The sequence below is a fragment of the Heptranchias perlo genome, chromosome 41 (genome assembly GCF_035084215.1).
Source record: "Heptranchias perlo isolate sHepPer1 chromosome 41, sHepPer1.hap1, whole genome shotgun sequence".
NCBI classification, from domain to species: domain Eukaryota; kingdom Metazoa; phylum Chordata; class Chondrichthyes; order Hexanchiformes; family Hexanchidae; genus Heptranchias; species Heptranchias perlo.
In genome coordinates, this window is record NC_090365.1 from 12,921,202 (window position 1) to 12,937,861 (window position 16,660).

The following is a 16,660-nucleotide window of genomic DNA, read 5'->3' on the forward strand; positions in this document are numbered from 1 at the left end:
CATTCCTCTTTCCATCCTAGAAATTGTAACTGGCATGAAGTTTAGTAATGACTGCAAGTATCTGATCACAGTATCAGGAGACACGTGAGTACTTCTGGTATACACACTATTTGGAGAAAATACATGTGAAGCATGTTTGGTTGTGAAGAAAAAATTATTGAAAGGACTCAATTTGTAGCCCAATGTGACAGCATTAATTGTATAATTTTTCTACATGTCACTAAACTATAATCGGGCTCTAGGAGGCTGACATACTCTTGTCTTCAATCATAAAATGTTTCCACTGTGCAATATGTGGTTGAAATAACAACACAAATTCTCCCTCTCTATTTCCCCTGCCTCCATAAAGCCCAATCTGTCATTCAGGTACAATCATGGTCACATTTTAATTAGGAAACAGCCCTTAAGTATGGCAAAATCCTTCTTCTCTTCTCTGCCTGTGTCTCATTCCACATTTCGTCAAGTACTAAATGACAACTTCAACACAGGATTCTGAAGTGTCATCACCAGATGGGCTTTTTCATCCTTCACAACTGTTATGACAAATCCACTGGAGTCCACTTTTGTCTGCCTCCTCAACTACTAAATTTACTGTTTATTCAGACAGTTTATCATAAATTCAGTTTTGCATGAAAGAACTATGTTCCTTAAGGGAGCTATGAAGTAAACTAGCTTATTGTATGGCTATGTCTAGCAAGTCAGCATTGGGACAGTTTCTAGTCTGAGTGGCATATTAAAGCAGTAATTGCCCTACTTTCACAATGAATATTTCAGGGTTTTTCTAAAGTTATTTTTTTATAATCCACAGTTGCATTTTCATATGGCGCTTGGACTCTCAGTTGACATCATGCATGAGACGTCGTCTCTCTGAAATTAAACAGATTGCTGAAAAAGACAAGACACCACCAACCAAGGCACCTGCACCGATAAGGTATATTACTTCAAACTGCTGGCTGACTTGCAAGCTGCAAGGTACTTCAGATACTGAACTTTAGCAAAGCAGACAGACAGCCTTCAGTTCTTTTTATTTGAAAGTCCTTATCATTCAGAGATCACAAATCCAAAACTCTCCTGTGTAGGTGGCAGGCAGCACAACATGTTCCCAAATGCCTGCAAATATCACCTTGACTTAACTGCTTAAGGAGGAGGAGAGTGGGCCCTTGTGACTTTACCAACTTTCTGCTTCCCTAAGGTGCCGCTACCTCCCCTCCTCTTTCTTTGCCCCCCACCACCCCTGGGATAAATCTTGATACACCTCAACCTGATCACGTAGTTAACATCAGAAATGGTATGAAGAATGAAAGTGGGGGAGCTTGGGGACCTACATGTTATTTTGTGATGCGCCACAATGTGATTTGCTATCTTGCTCTTCATTGATTTGCTTTACTAGGGATTTTGCACTCTCCTGACCTCTGGAGCAGCTTAAATTGGGTGGAAAAATTAGAGCAGCTGAGTTCTCTTCTAAATCTATGGCCTATATTCCAAGAACTACACGAGTGACTTGGTGCTAGAAGAGCAATATTGGTTACAGTATCAACACATTGCATTGAGATATTATTCCAGCATCCAGTATGTACCCATGTGCTCATTGGTGCAAGTCCAATTCCATTTGAGTGATGGAGTTACACTAGGAAGCACCTATCGCTGCCGTAACTAACTGGCTGTGCACACAGTGCTCTTGCTTTCTCCAAACTCCAGTGTATGACTGTGCATACATGTGCACAGCTGTCTGAACATTATAGGCCCTTGTGGAATGCCCATTTTTGTAGTCCCAAAGTTGGTGACTCTAAGTTTTGGAGCTCTCTAACATGGAAAGAAGGGCGTGTCACTTTTTCAATATTTAATAACTGCTCTGCAATGGTTTAGGAGAGAGACCTTTATGGTGCGAAAGATAGCTTCAGATGATCAGGAAGAGGATATGAGTGAGGAAGATGCAGAGGATGGATCTTCCCAAACACCTTTAAAAGAGCACATCGACAAAGGTAGGAGCAGCTTTGTACATACTATACAGTGCATGGGGACTTGCTCATTGAGATAGATGAAATGGGGCCCAAAAAAAAGAATTTAAAACCTTAGTGACTGCATGGCAATAATTGAACAAAGCTTGAATAGTTTATAATGGTTACCTGGACCTTAGGGTACAGCATAGCCTTGAAGTATTCAACTATCGTCCTCACCTACTTCCCCGTCCAGCTGGGGGCTAATCTGCCAATCTCCTTCCCGTTCCATTCACCCCTCCAAGCGCTGACCCAGTGGATCGGCTATCACCGCCGCTGTCCGCAAATGGTATGTTGGTCTTTATTACAAGAGGATTTGAGTACAGGAGTAAAGATGTCTTACTGTAATTATACAGGGCCTTGGTGAGACTGCTCCTTACCTAACAAAAGATATACTTTCCATAGGGGGAGTGCAACAAATGTTCACCAGACTGATTCCTGGGATGGTGGGATTGTCCTATGAGGAGAGATTGAGTACACTAGGCTTATATTCTCCAGAGTTTAGAAGAATGAGAGGTGATCTCATTGAAACATACAAAATTCTTACAGGGCTCGACAGGGTAGATGCAAGAAAGATGTTTCCCTGGCTGGGGAGTCTAGAACCAGGGGTCACAGTCTCAGAATAAGGGATAGGCCATTTAGGACTGAGAGGAGGAGAGATTTCTTCACTCAGAGGGTGGTGAATCTTTGGAATTCTCTACCCCAGAGTGCTGTGGAGGCTCAGTCATTGAGTACATTCAAAACAGAGATCGATAGATTTCTAGATATTAAAGGCATCAAGGGATATGGGAATGGTGCAGGATCATGGCATTGAGGTAGAAGATCAGCCATGATCTTGTTGAATGGTGGAGCAGGCTCGAGGGGCCGGATGGCCTACTCCTGCTCCTATTTCTTATGTTCTCCCTCCAGAATGTCCGTTCGCTTGTGATCAAGGCCCTTGCCGTCCATGCGCTTATTTTGGATGATTGCATTGAAATCATGGCCTTGATGGAAACCTGGCTGATGGGAGATGATACCTTCCCCCTTAATGAAACTTCCCTGCCTGGTTATATCTTCCACCACTTATCCCACCCAGATCGCCACAGTGGTGGTGTGGCCCTTATCACTAAATCACACCTTTGTCTGTTCCCCTAGTCCTCTGGCACCTTTTCTGCCTTTGAGCATCTCACTTTGTTTCACCCCTCTCACCTCTCCTTTTAAAATCCTCATTCTCTACCACCCACCTAAGGACCACGCCAAGTTTCTCTGAGATATCTTCACTGATTTCCTCCCTCAGCCCTGCACCGAGCAACTTCTCATCCTCGGTGATTTCAACCTCCATCTCAACTCATCATGCTCTCTCTCTCCTCTGAGTTCATTGTTCTCCTATCCTACCTTAATCTCTCCCTCCATATAAACTCCTTTACCAGTATTCACAGCCACCCCCTTGACCTTTCCATCTCACTAGGCCTCTGCTCACACCATGTCAATCACTGATACGGCCATCTCTGATCACTTCCTTGCATCTCTCTCCACCCTCACTTCCCTTCCCCTTCTCAACCCCACTTCCTTCTATGTTCGCCCCTCAAAAAAAAAACTCAACCCCAAGTCACTTACAACTGCACTTTCAAATTCCCAACTGTCTAGTCTTTGGTCCTCCATTCACCAATGCTCAATCACGCCCTCACCTCCATCTTTGCTCATGTCCCCATTAAAGCCATTACTCTCTCACCCTGTTCGTTCTCCCTAGTTTGGCCCTCATCTCCACTTCCTTAAGTCCAAGGGCTGCAGACTTAAGAACAAAAGAAATAGGAGCAGGAATAGGCCATATGGCCCCTTGAGCCTGCTCTGCCATTCAATCAGATCATGGCTGATCTTCAATCTCAACTCCACTTTCCCACCTGATCCCCATAGCCCTTGATTCCCTTAGTGTCCAAAAAACTTATCGATCTCAGTCTTGAAAATACTCAATGACTGAGCATCCAACCCTCTAGAGAATTCCAAAGGTTTACTACCCTTTGAGTGAAGAAATTCCTCCTTATCTCAGTCCTAAATCGCTCACCCCTTATCTTGAGACTATGTCCCCTAGTTCTAGACTCTCCAGCCAGGGAAAGCAGCCTCTCCACATCTACCCTGTCAAGCCCTCTCAGAATTTTATACGTTTCAATGAGATCACCTCTCATATAAGCTCCAGAGAATATAGGCCCATTCTTTTTAGTCTATCCTCCCAGGAATCAATCTAGTGAACCTTCGTTGCACCCCCTCTAAGGCAAGTAAGGAGACCAAAACTCTACATGGTACTCCCAGGTGTGGTCTCACCAAAGCTCTGTACAGTTGCAGCAAGACTTCCTTACTCTTGTTCTCCAACACCCTTGCAATAAAGGACAAGATACCATTTGCCTTCCTAATTGCTTGCTGTACCTGCATCTTAACTTCCTGTGTTTCGTGGACAAGGGCACCCAAATCTTTCTGAACACCAATATTTAATAGTTTCTCACCATTTTAAAAAAATATTCTGTTTTTCTATTCTTCCTACCAAAGTGAATAACCTCACATTTCCCCACATTATACTCCATCTGCCACCTTAACCTGTCTATATCCCGTTGTATACTCTGTGTCCTCCTCACAGCTTACTTTCCCACCTAGCTTTGTATCGTCAGCAAACGGATACATTATACTTGGTCTCTTCATCTAAGTCATTAATATAGGTTGTAAATAGCTGAGGCCCAAGCACTAATCCATGCGGCACCCCACTAATTACAACCTGCCAACCCGAAAATTACCTGTTTATTCCTACACTGTTTTCTGTCTATTAACCATTCCACAATCCACGCTAATATATTACCCACAACCCATGAGCCTTTATCTTGTATAACAACCTTTTGTATGGCACCATATCGCATGCCTTTTGAAAATCTAAATATACAACATCCACTGGTTCCACTTCATCTACTCTGCTGGTTACACCCTCAAAAAAAAACTCCAGTAGATTTGTCAAACATGGTTTCCCTTTCATAAAACCACATTGACTCTGCCTAATTTCTAAGTGCCCTGTTACCACATCCTTAATAATGAATTAGAGTACTTTCCAGACAACTGATGTCAGGCTAACTGACCTGTAGTTCCCTGTTTTCTCTCTCCATCCTCTCTTGAATAGTGGTGTTACATTTGCTACCTTCCAATCCATTGGGACCATTCTAGAATCTAGAGAATTTTGGAAGATCACAACCAATGCATCCACGATCTTGGCAGTCACCTCTTTTAGAACCCTAGGATGTAGGCCATCAGGTCCAGGGGATTTGTCAGCTTTTAGTCCCATTAATTTCTCCAGTACTTTTTACTAATATTAATTGCTTTAAATTCTTCACTCTTATTAGACCCTTCGTTCCCCACTATTTCTAGTATGCATTTTGTGTCTTCTACTGTGAAGACAGATACAAAATACTTGTTTAATGTCTCTGCCATTTCCTTATTCCCCTTTACAATCGCTCCTGTCTGAGCCTCTAAGGGGGCCCACGTTTACTTTTGCTACTGTCTTCCTTTTTACATACTTGTAGAAGCTCTTACAATCTGTTTTTATATTTCTTGCTAGTTTACTCATTCTATTTTCTCCCTCTATCAATTTTTTGGTCATCCTTTGCTGGTTTCTAAAACTCTCACAATCCTCAGGCTTATTACTCTTCTTGGCAACATTATAAGCCTCTTCTTTTTAATCTAATACTATCCTTAACTTCTTTAGTTAGCCATGGATGGATTACTTTTCCCCCGGAGTTTTTATTTCTCAATGGAATGTATGTTTGTTGAGAATTATGAAATATTTCATTAAATGTTTGCCACCTCTGTTGCAAGTAGATCTCTTACAATCTACTGTCATACCTTTTAATCTAATTTCCCAATCTACCTTAGCCAGCTCGCTCCTTATACCCATGTAATTGGCTTTATTTAAGTTTAAGACTCCAGTTTCTGACTTAAGTACGTCATTCTTGAACTCGATGTGAAATGCTATCATATTATGATCACTTTTCCCCAGAGGATCCCTTACTATGAGATTACTAATCAAGCCTGTCTCATTACACAGTACAAGATCTAAAATAGCCTGTTTCCTGGTTCCACACGTATTGTTCTAGGAAACTGTTTCGAATGCATTGGAATGAACTTGTCCTCCAAACTACCTTTGCCAATTTGATTTGTCCCGTCTATATGAAGATTAAAGTTCCCCGCAATTATTGCATTACCTTTTGTTTCATGCTGCTATTATTTCTTGATTAATACTCCATCCAACAGTATAGCTACTGTTAGGGGGCCTATAAACTGCTCTCACCTGTGTTTTCTGCCCCTTGTAATTTCTTATCTCCACCCATACTGATCCTACTTCCTGATCTTCTGAGTCAAGATCCTTCCTCACTATTGTGCTTATGTCATCCTTTATTATCAGGGCTACACCCCCTCCTTTTTCCATTTTGTCTGTCTTTTCGAAAAGTCAAACACCCTGGAATATTTAGTTCCCAACCTTGGTCACCTTGCAACCACATCTCTGTGATGGCTATCAGATCAAACCCATTTATCTCTATTTGTGCCATTAATTCATCTTGTTACGAATGATTTGTGCATTCAGATAAAGCACCTTTAATTTTAACTTTTTACCACTTTTCCCTGAATTGACCTTATTCGTTGATGCACTGTTATCATTAAACTCTCTGTCCCTTCTTGACACACAGCTTATCTTTACCCGAATTGCTACTCTGCTCTAATGCCTTGACTTTTCTCTTTTTAGATTTCTAAATTTCCCCTCACCTGAACTCTTTTTTTTCCCCCTCCCCCTTTTTTGTTAGTTTAAAGCCCTATCTACAGTCCTAGTTATTTGATTCACCAGGACACTTTAAGTGGAGCACGTCCCAATGGAACAGCTCCCTCTTTCCCCAGACTTGACCATTTATGGCAGACAATTGGTTTAGCCATTCATCGCCAGATCTGGCTGGATCACATAAAGCACTATCGGGTCCTACTCTCCTCTGCCAAAACAGCTCACTATTCCACGATCATGCTGGAATGCAAAGGTCACCCCCGGCTTCTCTGCTCCGCTACAAACCATCTTCTTGAACCCCTCTCCCCTGCGCCCTCCACCCAAATGTGAGGAGCTCATGGATTACTTTGTTACTAAGATTGAGATCATCCATTCAGCTGCCTCTGCTGCGTCCCTCCCTTCCCCTAGTCCACCAAGCCAAAAACTTCCCCTAAGGTCCCCACTTGCCCTAGTCCTGAACTCTCGTCTTTCTCTAGTTTCTCTCCTACTTCCCCTCATGCCCTCTCCGAGCTCATCTTGACCATGAGACCCACCTTCTTCTCCCTCGACCCTATTCCTATCAAACTGCTGACCAACCAACTTCCCTTCCTGGCCCCCATGTTAGCTGATATTGTTAACAGTTCACTCTCCTCGGGTACTGTCCCCCTCTCCTTCAAATCTGCTGTTATCACCCACCACCCCAAAAAACAGATCCTTGACCCCTCTTCTTGCAAACAACTGCCCCATCTCCAACCTCCCTTTCCTCCCCCAAGTCCTTGAATGTGCTGTCGCCTCCCAAATACATGCCTATCTTTCCTGCAACTCCATGTTTGAATCCCTCCAATCAGGTTTCTGCCCCTGCCACAGTACTGAAACAGCCCTTATCAAAGTCACAAATGGCATCCTATGTGACCGTGACAGTGGTAAACTATCCCCCCGTATCCTTTTTGACCTGTCTGCATTCTTTGACACGGTTGACCACACCACCCTCCTCCAAAGCCTCTCCTCTGTCATCCAGCTGCGTGGAACAGTGCTCGCCTGGTTCCATTCTTATCTATCCAGTCATAGCCAGAGAATCACCTGCAATGGCTTCTCTTCCCGCCCACACACAGTTACCTCTGGAGTCCCCCAAGGATTTGTCCTTGGCCCTTTCCTATTTCTCATCGACATACTGCCCCTCTTCGACATCATACGAAAACACGTCAGGTTCCACGTGTACGATGACAACACCCAGCTCAAACTCACCACCACCTCTCTCAACCCCTCCACTGTCTCTCATTTGTCACACTGCTTGTCTGACACTAGATGAGCAAAAATTTCTTCCAACTAAATATCGGGAAGACCGAAGCATTGTCTTTGGTCCCCAGCACAAACTCCGTTCATTGCCACCGACTCCATCCCTCTCCCTGGCCACTCTGAGGCTGAACCAGACCGTTCACAACCTTGGCATCCCATTTGACTCTGAGCTGAGCTTCTGACCACATATCCACTCCATCACCTAGACAGCCTACTTCGACCTCTGTAACATCGCCCATCTCCGCCCCGCCTTGGCTCATCTGCTGCTGAAACCCTCATCCATGCCTTTGTTACCTCTAGACTCGACTGTTCCAATGCTGTCCTGGCCAGCCTCCCATCTTTCACCCTCCATAAACTTGAGGTCATCCAAAACTCTGCTGCCCATATCCCAAATCGCACCAAGTCCCATTTTCCCATCGCCTCTGTGCTCGCTGACCTACATTGGCTCCCAGTCCGGGAACGCCTTGATTTTAAAATTCTCACCCTTGTTTTCAAATCCCTCTATGGCCTAGCCCCCCTCCCTATCTCTGTAACCTCCTCCAGCCCTACAACCCTCCAAGATCTCTGCGCTCCTCCAGTTCTGGCCTCTTGTGCACCCCCATTTTAATCGCTCCACCATTGGTGGCCATGCCTTCAGCTGCCTAGGCCCTAAGCTCTGGAATTCCCTCTCTTCCTCACCTCCTTTAAGATGCTCCTTAAAACCTACCTCTTTGACCAAGCTTTGGGTCGCCTGTCCTATTATGTGGCTCGATGTCAAATTTTGTTTGATAACACTCCTGTGAAGTGCCTTGGGACGTTTTACTACATTAAAGGTGCTATATTAATGCAAGTTCTTTTACGTAGAATTTTGATTCTGGGCTTGTGACTTTGTGCCAACACTGCTGACATTGTTTTTCGTTAGTGTGGCATTCACTAGGGTTATCAAGAAATTCTGCAGCTGACTACTTTCAGAAATATTTTCATAAAAATATGGATCGCTTCCCTTCGGTAGCTCAGCTGGTAGAGCGGAGGATTGTAGGGGGTAACAAGGCAAAGGCAAGTCATTTCTGGCTCGAAGGAGCGAGTGTGGTTTTAGCTATACAAAACCCTGGTTAGACCGCACCTGGAGTACTGTGAGCAGTTCTGGGCACCGCACCTTCAGAAGGACATATTGGCCTTGGAGGGAGTGCAGCGTAGGTTTACTAGAATGATACCCGGACTTCAAGGGTTAAGTTACGAGGAGAGATTACACAAATTGGGGTTGTATTCTCTGGAGTTTAGAAGGTTAAGGGGTGATCTGATCGAAGTTTATAAGCTATTAAGGGGAACGGATAGGGTAGAGAAACTATTTCCGCTGGTTGGGGATTCTAGGAGTAGGGGGCACAGTCTAAAAATTAGAGCCAGACCTTTCAGGAGCGAGATTAGAAAACATTTCTACACACAAAGGGTGGTAGAAGTTTGGAACTCTCTTCCGCAAACGGCAATTGATACTAGCTCAATTGCTAAATTTAAATGTGAGATAGATAGCTTTTTGGCAATCAAAAGCATTAAGGGATATGGGCCAAAGGCAGGTATATGGAGTTAGATCACAGATCAGCCATGATCTTCTCAAATAGCGGAGCGGGCACAAGGGACTAAATGGCCTACTCCTGTTCCTATGTTCCTAAAAGCAAATATGTTGCCAATAAAGTTTAATTATAGGATATCACTTTTGGATCTTGCACTTAGCAACATGTATCTTGTTTCTTTTCTACCTTCCCATTCTGTGCAAAATCCTAAGAACCCATGAAAATGGAATCCTAAAACCATAGAAATTTACAGCACAGGAAGAGACCATTCATCCTATCGTGTGCACGCCAGCTCTTTGCTAGAGCCATCCAAAACTAATCCCACTAACCCATGCTTTCCCCATGGCCCTGTACTTTCCTCTGTTTCAAATAGTAATCCAATTTTCCCTTAAGCTGTGCTGAAAAAGAATTTTTTTTTAACCATTGTTATTGCTGCTTTTCAATATTGCAGATAAGACATATATTGCAGAAGATGCTACAATCCTGCAGACCAATGGGAAACTTCCACTGTGGGCAAAGAGACTGGTAAGTTTTTTGGGAGGGGGAGAATGCTTTTGTATGATAGTGAATGGCAACAGGTTACCATCTCTAACTTAACCCAAACCTTAGCCCAGTTCATAATTTTCACTCAATGCATGTGTAGGTTCTATTCTTCTTTTCCTCCTCTGCAAAAGATGTTGCTCTTGCTGGGATACAGTTCTAAGGGTACCAGTGTGGCAGGAAACCTGCACAAGTGGTGGACTTGACCACTTTGTACAGACTTTTTGACGAACTTGTCAATGCATGTACAAAGCTGCACTCGCATACATTTCCGAACACATCAACAGCCCTTTGGTACTCCATCTAGCTAGTCATCCTTCAGGTATGGATTTGGACAGCGATACCAGGCAGCAGCAGCAGAGATTGTTGCTGATCTCCGTGCAGGCAGGTGCACACATTCGCACTATACAGCAAGGGTCATTAGATATCGATGAAGAACTTGAACCCCTCTGACCGTTCCCCTCCGCAGTCTGGAGGCACCGAGGCCATGTGCACTGCCCTCACTGTCCAGGCTGAGATCAACTAACTCACAGAGCAGGCACTGAACCGTGGACCTACCTGGCTCCATTCCTCACCACACATTGTATTTACCTACTGAGCCACCAGACGCCTGTGAAAATTTATTCTAAACTATGCTGAATTTCCCATTTCTCCAAACTGACCCTTCCCCACCCAAAAAAAAAATTGTGCATAAAACTGATGCAGAAGTAGCATGCATGTGATCAGACAATGCTTTTATGTTGCATCCAATTTAATTTTCTCTCCTCCATTTTATTTTCTCTCATGTACTGTTTCTTGTTTCCTTTGGCCGAGAGGGTTGACTGGCATCCTTTTCCCAGGCCTTTGTCAATGCGGTGCTTAAGCTAGGAAGGGCATGGGTGGACTTGCTATCAGAATATTTGCTACTCTTGGCAATCTAAAGCTGTGTGTGGTTGGGGAAAGTGAATGAGAGGGAAGGGAGTTGTGGCTGAACATATCTTTGTGAAGCATGTTGGTGTGTAACAGCGTTGTTACAGCCCGCAGCTGCCTCTTGATGCTTTTTGTTTGCAGTGTCTTGCACCACTGCAAGGGAACTGTGCACCACCAGCTGGCCAAACACAAAGCAGTTTGATAATGCGTCCTGTCGAACAAGACAATAGATTTTTGGGTGTGGGGGAGAAACCTGTTGTAAATTACACTTCAAAGGTTTTGTAGGTGGACCATTATGTGGATCTGGTAATGATCATATGACACTAATTTGGCAGGATTGGTTTCTCTATTTTGAAAGCTCTATTCTAAGGTATGTATGTGTGATTTCTATTCAGTATGATTTGCTATACTCAAATGCAATATGCAAAGTTTACCCATTCTCCTTTGGGTTAGCAGTACATTCATGTGATTTGCTGCACAGATTTAGCTGACAAGTGTGACTTATAATGTGTCCAGCTTGAAAAGTTTTGTTGAAGTAGAGAACTTATGTTTAAAATGTTCTGGGGAAAGGGGGAGAAGTTGTACATGTGGAAAACATTTTGAATTTTTTCAATGATATCAAATCCTTTCAGTTAAAACATTACAATTCTCCTGAATTCTTTCCCCATCCCCTTCTCTAGAGAGCACTGACTCATGCTGGGATACAATTATATGGCCATCCTCTGTTACATTGCACAAATGGGATGATTTGTGTGTGAACCAAGACAGTGGTTCTTGGCTCACTATTTGTTTAGTCATGGGGACATAACAGCTAAGTACCATTCTTTCCTCGCTTCCCATCTTACACATCTGCACTTTCCAGAAGGGTTGCACTGTTATTGAAAGCAGGAACCCAGGTTAATCATGCCCTCCCTAACCCAGGGACATTGAAGCCAATTGTAGGACACCAGCTGAAATTAGGACAACCTAGGACAGACCAAAAATCAAACCTGCGACACTGGCCTCTATGTATGTGTATTAACTTTGCCAACTGAGCCATTGGGGGAGTTCATTCTTCATATGTTAGCAGTTAACCAAGCTAGCTCTGCCCATCAGCGGGGATAGGGTTGAAGGGTATTCTGAATGGGAAAAATGTTGAAACCAAGGCAGAGCACACATGAGAAACATCTGTGAAGAGAGCAAATGTAAAACAATTCATGTTCAAGTGGAAAAATTATAAATCCTCATGATATGAGGCAAAAACAAACTGACCAATTCAACGCAAAGATTTTCTAAAGAATTCACTTTTCTTCGGCATATGTTGCAGGAGGCAAGCGACGGAAGTGTGCAGGATAGAACAGGAAGTAACATCGTGGATGCATTCCAACCACGAGGAAGATGGGCCGAGAGAATGGACAAAGATCTTATCCACTCCATCCTGGGAAGGAGGCAGCTGGAGGAGTACTGTGCAACACCAACTCCTGGCAGAATGTCAATGGCACAGGGGCTGCCAAGCAGCTGTTTAGTGGGACCGGACAAGTTTGGACCACAAAACTTGGATAACCTGCTTGAGATGGTCAGTACACTTGTGTTAACTAGCAATTGTTAAAGGTCAGGAATGACTACTAATGGTCTCCAATAAATGGGTTATACACTTGTATATGTTCCCATTGGTGGAAGGGTTGAGAACCAGAGGGGACAGATTTAAGGTGATTGGCAAAAGAACCAAAGGCGATATGAGGAAAAACTTTTTTACGCAGCGAGTAGTGATGATCTGGAATGCGCTGCCTGAAAGGATGGTGGAAGCCGATTCAATCGTAGCTTTCAAAAAGGAATTGGATAAATACTTGAAAGGAAAAAATTGGCAGGGCTACGGGGAAAAAGCGGGGGAATGGGATTAACTAGATTGCTCTTACAAAGAGCTGGCACGGGCTCGATGGGCCAAATGTCCGCCTTCTGTGCTGTAACCATCCCGATTCTATTCCATATGTGGAACTACCATGAATGAGCAGCTAATTAGATGAGAGTGGTTGTAATGGTCTATAAATGAAGTCTATTTTTCACCAAGGGTCCAGAAAGACAATAAGAATCCAGTTGCTATAGAATCCAAACCTGTGGAGTGTTTTGCTACTCTTAAAGCTCTGTGTAAGGGGCAGGATTGGTGATGACCAAGTCTGTTTTCCCATACATACAGAATAAAGGGTATCATGGAATGATTAAGAACAGCAACCTGATTTTGGGAGATCAGAGACCTGATCACAGGAGTGAAGTACTAGTGCATTATAAACTTTTGTCCTTTGCAATTTGAAATTGCCCTCTTTGTTATGCTGTTCATGTATGTTACGTTTTTTATTTTGCTTTTGTTGGCAGTGGTTCGTCAGAGATAAATACTGGCAGGAAGCCAGCGTCTTTGTTGAGATGTCATATGTATTGTAATTTTAGTTTCTGTTAGATTAATAATTTTCAAAACGTCATCTACATAGAATGTACTATTCAAGTTTCTCCTGAATTCCTTATTGGATTTATTAGTGACTATCTTATATTTATGGCCCCTAGTTCTGGTCTCCCCCCAAGTGGAAACATTGTCTCCATGTCTACTCTATCAAACCCTTTCATCTTTTCTAGAGAAAAGAGCCCCAGCCTGTTCAATCTTTCCTGATAGATATAACCTCTCAGTTCTGATATCATCCTAGTAAATGTTTTTTGCACCTTCTCCAGCACCTCCTATGTCCTTTTTATAATGTGGAGACCAGAACTGTGCACAGCACTCCAAATGTGGTCTAACCAAAGTTCTTTACAAGTTTAACATAATCTCTGCTTTTCAATTCTGTCCCTCTAGAAATGAACGCCAGTGCTTGGTTTGCTTTTTAATAGCCTTATTAACCTGAGTCGCTACTTTTAGTGATTTGTATAACTCTGCCCCCAGATCCCTCTGCTCCTCTACCCCATTTAGACTCTTATTATCCAAAGAGTATGTGGCCTCCTTATTCTTCCTACCAAAATGTACCACCTCACACTTATCTATATTGAAATTCATTTGCCAATTACAAGCCCATTCTGCAAGTTTATTAATGCCAGAACTAAGAGGTGATTTGGCAGAAGTGGACTGGACACAACCTACTTGAGAAGAAATCAGTGGCGAGCCATCCGTTTTATTTTGGATGCTGTGTACGTTGCTGTAGAGGTAGTTTAATTCATCTTCAATAGTTTCTTTTATTTTTCAACAGTCCTTTTATACTTCTGTTTTATAACTGTATTTGTACGTTGATTGTTTATCTTTATTCATTACCCTGGTCTGACCTTTACACTCATCTAAAGCTGCTTAAGTGCACAAGTGAAATGCTCAGTTCATATTTCAGTGATGCTGTAATAAGGAGCACTATTTAAAACTTTTCTCTACATTGTCCATAAAGAATGCCAAAAAATTAATTAATTTGACCCTTTCAGGAACTGACCAACTGGAGTCTTATTTTCCCTCTGTGTAACATGTCAAAGAATAGCTTGTAAATAAAGTGATTGATTTAAATCATTCTATTCAGCTTATGAAAAATAGTAAATTTTAAGAGTGCTTCCCAGCAAGTAATTTCAATTTTAAGTATCATTAAAATGTTATTGTTTATTATTAAAGTAGCGAGCCACTCTAAGAAATGTAAATCTCTAGTTGAAGATGGAGCCATGTGTTCGGGCAACAGAGGGACTTCTTTACAGTTTTTTTCCTTTTTTTTGCCTCTCCCAGGAGATTACATGGAACAGGGGGCTGGTCTGGCCATCATGGTGTGGGGCAGGCTTGATGGACCAGTTGGTCTTTTCATGCCTGACAATTTTGTATGTTCATATGAATGAATTTCTTAATGACTTGCAGCCCATTCTGATACAACCTTGCATTGCAAAGTATATACAGTCCAGAAGCCACCTGCTAGTGAAGTTATCTAAAAGTAGCAACACTATAGTAAGCTGCACCATGCATTCCTTCAAGATTACCCTTATTTCCAAGATCACTAACTGTAAATATGAAGTAATTAACTGTTAGACTTTAAATATAGGACGTTCTTCATAGAACTGAATTACTCTATGATTATTCCACAATTTCCAGTCCATTTATCTAACTGGCAGACTGTGTGCGATTTTTAGTCACAGAGGATGAGACTCAGAGAAAGTGTGAGTGACCTAGAGAGAGAGAGAGGAAGACCAGCACAGTTGCAGGAATAGATTTTTTCTTTCTCTATGAAATATCACAGGAAGTCCACTAGTAAAATTCCTGCTGATGTAAAAATTTGGACGTGTACATTTCTTGGGATGTTTTACTGACCATAAATATTCTGTTTGTAGCATTTAGTTTATGGTTTAAAAAGGAGTGAACGAGCTGGTTGGGTCGAATGTAGATTTATAATTGTAATTAAATGTCTCCGCTTTGCAGTCATAGGGAAAATCCGAGCCAGGTGACTGACGCTCTAATATCCAAGAGCAGCACAAACTCGCAAGTCAATCTTCAGCCTCCAGTGTCAGACAGGGAAGACATATGGTGCAGAGAAACTCCAAAAAGAAGTGGGGGGAGGAACTTTTAAATAAAGTGTGCTACTCTTGTGGCACAGAGGATCCCATGTTTATCCATATCTTAAAAACTGGCTGAAAAATGTATCTGAGCAGAAATCCTAGAGAAAATGGTCCGATCGATCTTGGTGCTACTGGAGCATTTAAGATTAAGAACCCATAGCATGGAATGGAAAAGGTTTTTTTTGGAAAGCAACGTATGTTACTGGTCTTAGTCTTGATGTTGTGTGCAGTTATTATCAAGTGAAGGTCAGGTATTTGCTTGCTTGCTTTCCCCCCCCCCCCCCCCACAAAGTGGGGGAGAAGGAAAAACTGAGTAAAAGTTCTCTGACAGCTACATCATATATTCCCCAGTAGGCAACTTCACAATGGCGTTAACAGAACTAGGAGAAGCTCTCTATTCCAGGTAACATTTTGGTGCAATTAAAATATTGTACTTTATATTGGGTACCCATGAAAAATTGGTGCCTGAGCAAGTGTTACTGTAAAACCAGCATTCCAGTTAAGCAGTGAGCCCATAAACTGGAGTGTACACCATTAAGATGTAACTCATATACAATAATGCAGAGCGACTACTCAAAAGGGTTACTGTAGACTTGCATCCTCACGACTGTTCACATCCCTGGGAGAACAATGTCTTAAAGTAGGTTGCCAGAGATCCTGATTGTCCTACATCAGTGTCTAATTGAGACAGCTGATGTAATGTATGGTTTGGAGCCCTCCCAATATGAATTGTCATATTGCAGGATTCACATTGCTGAAATGTTGGGTGAGGTTTGAACAATTGTATACACGAGCTGAGAGCAAGGTCTAAAGTGGATTGTAGAACAGTGTTAAATCTTTTATTAAGTGAGATGGCTTCAGGAATCCTGCAGGGAATGATGGAAAAACAGCACCATGTAAGTACATTTTCAGGTCCAATTGTAGAGCTAGATAAATGAAATGATGTTTGTGTTTGACCTTGTGTGTGTATGCCAGCATTAAGTGCTTTCAAAATGTCAACTCTGCAAAATGATTGTCCATTTTCTAAAGTCAGTTGAGAAACCAGTTTTATTCAAGAGCTTAACATTCAGTAGTTT

At 42.5% G+C, this 16,660-nt stretch overlaps 1 protein-coding gene across 2 annotated transcripts in view; it reads left to right on the forward strand.

Annotated features, from left to right (window-relative positions):
- The window catches only part of LOC137306065 (mitogen-activated protein kinase-binding protein 1-like), a 93,583-nt gene that overhangs the window by 54,581 nt on the left and 22,342 nt on the right, over positions 1–16,660 (forward strand). For both annotated transcript variants that reach the window (XM_067975124.1, XM_067975125.1), the window contains exons 18-22: positions 21–84; positions 809–931; positions 1,867–1,982; positions 10,054–10,127; positions 12,358–12,606. In XM_067975124.1, the coding sequence (XP_067831225.1) occupies positions 21–84; positions 809–931; positions 1,867–1,982; positions 10,054–10,127; positions 12,358–12,606 (626 nt within the window). The remainder of the gene's footprint in view (positions 1–20; positions 85–808; positions 932–1,866; positions 1,983–10,053; positions 10,128–12,357; positions 12,607–16,660) is intronic.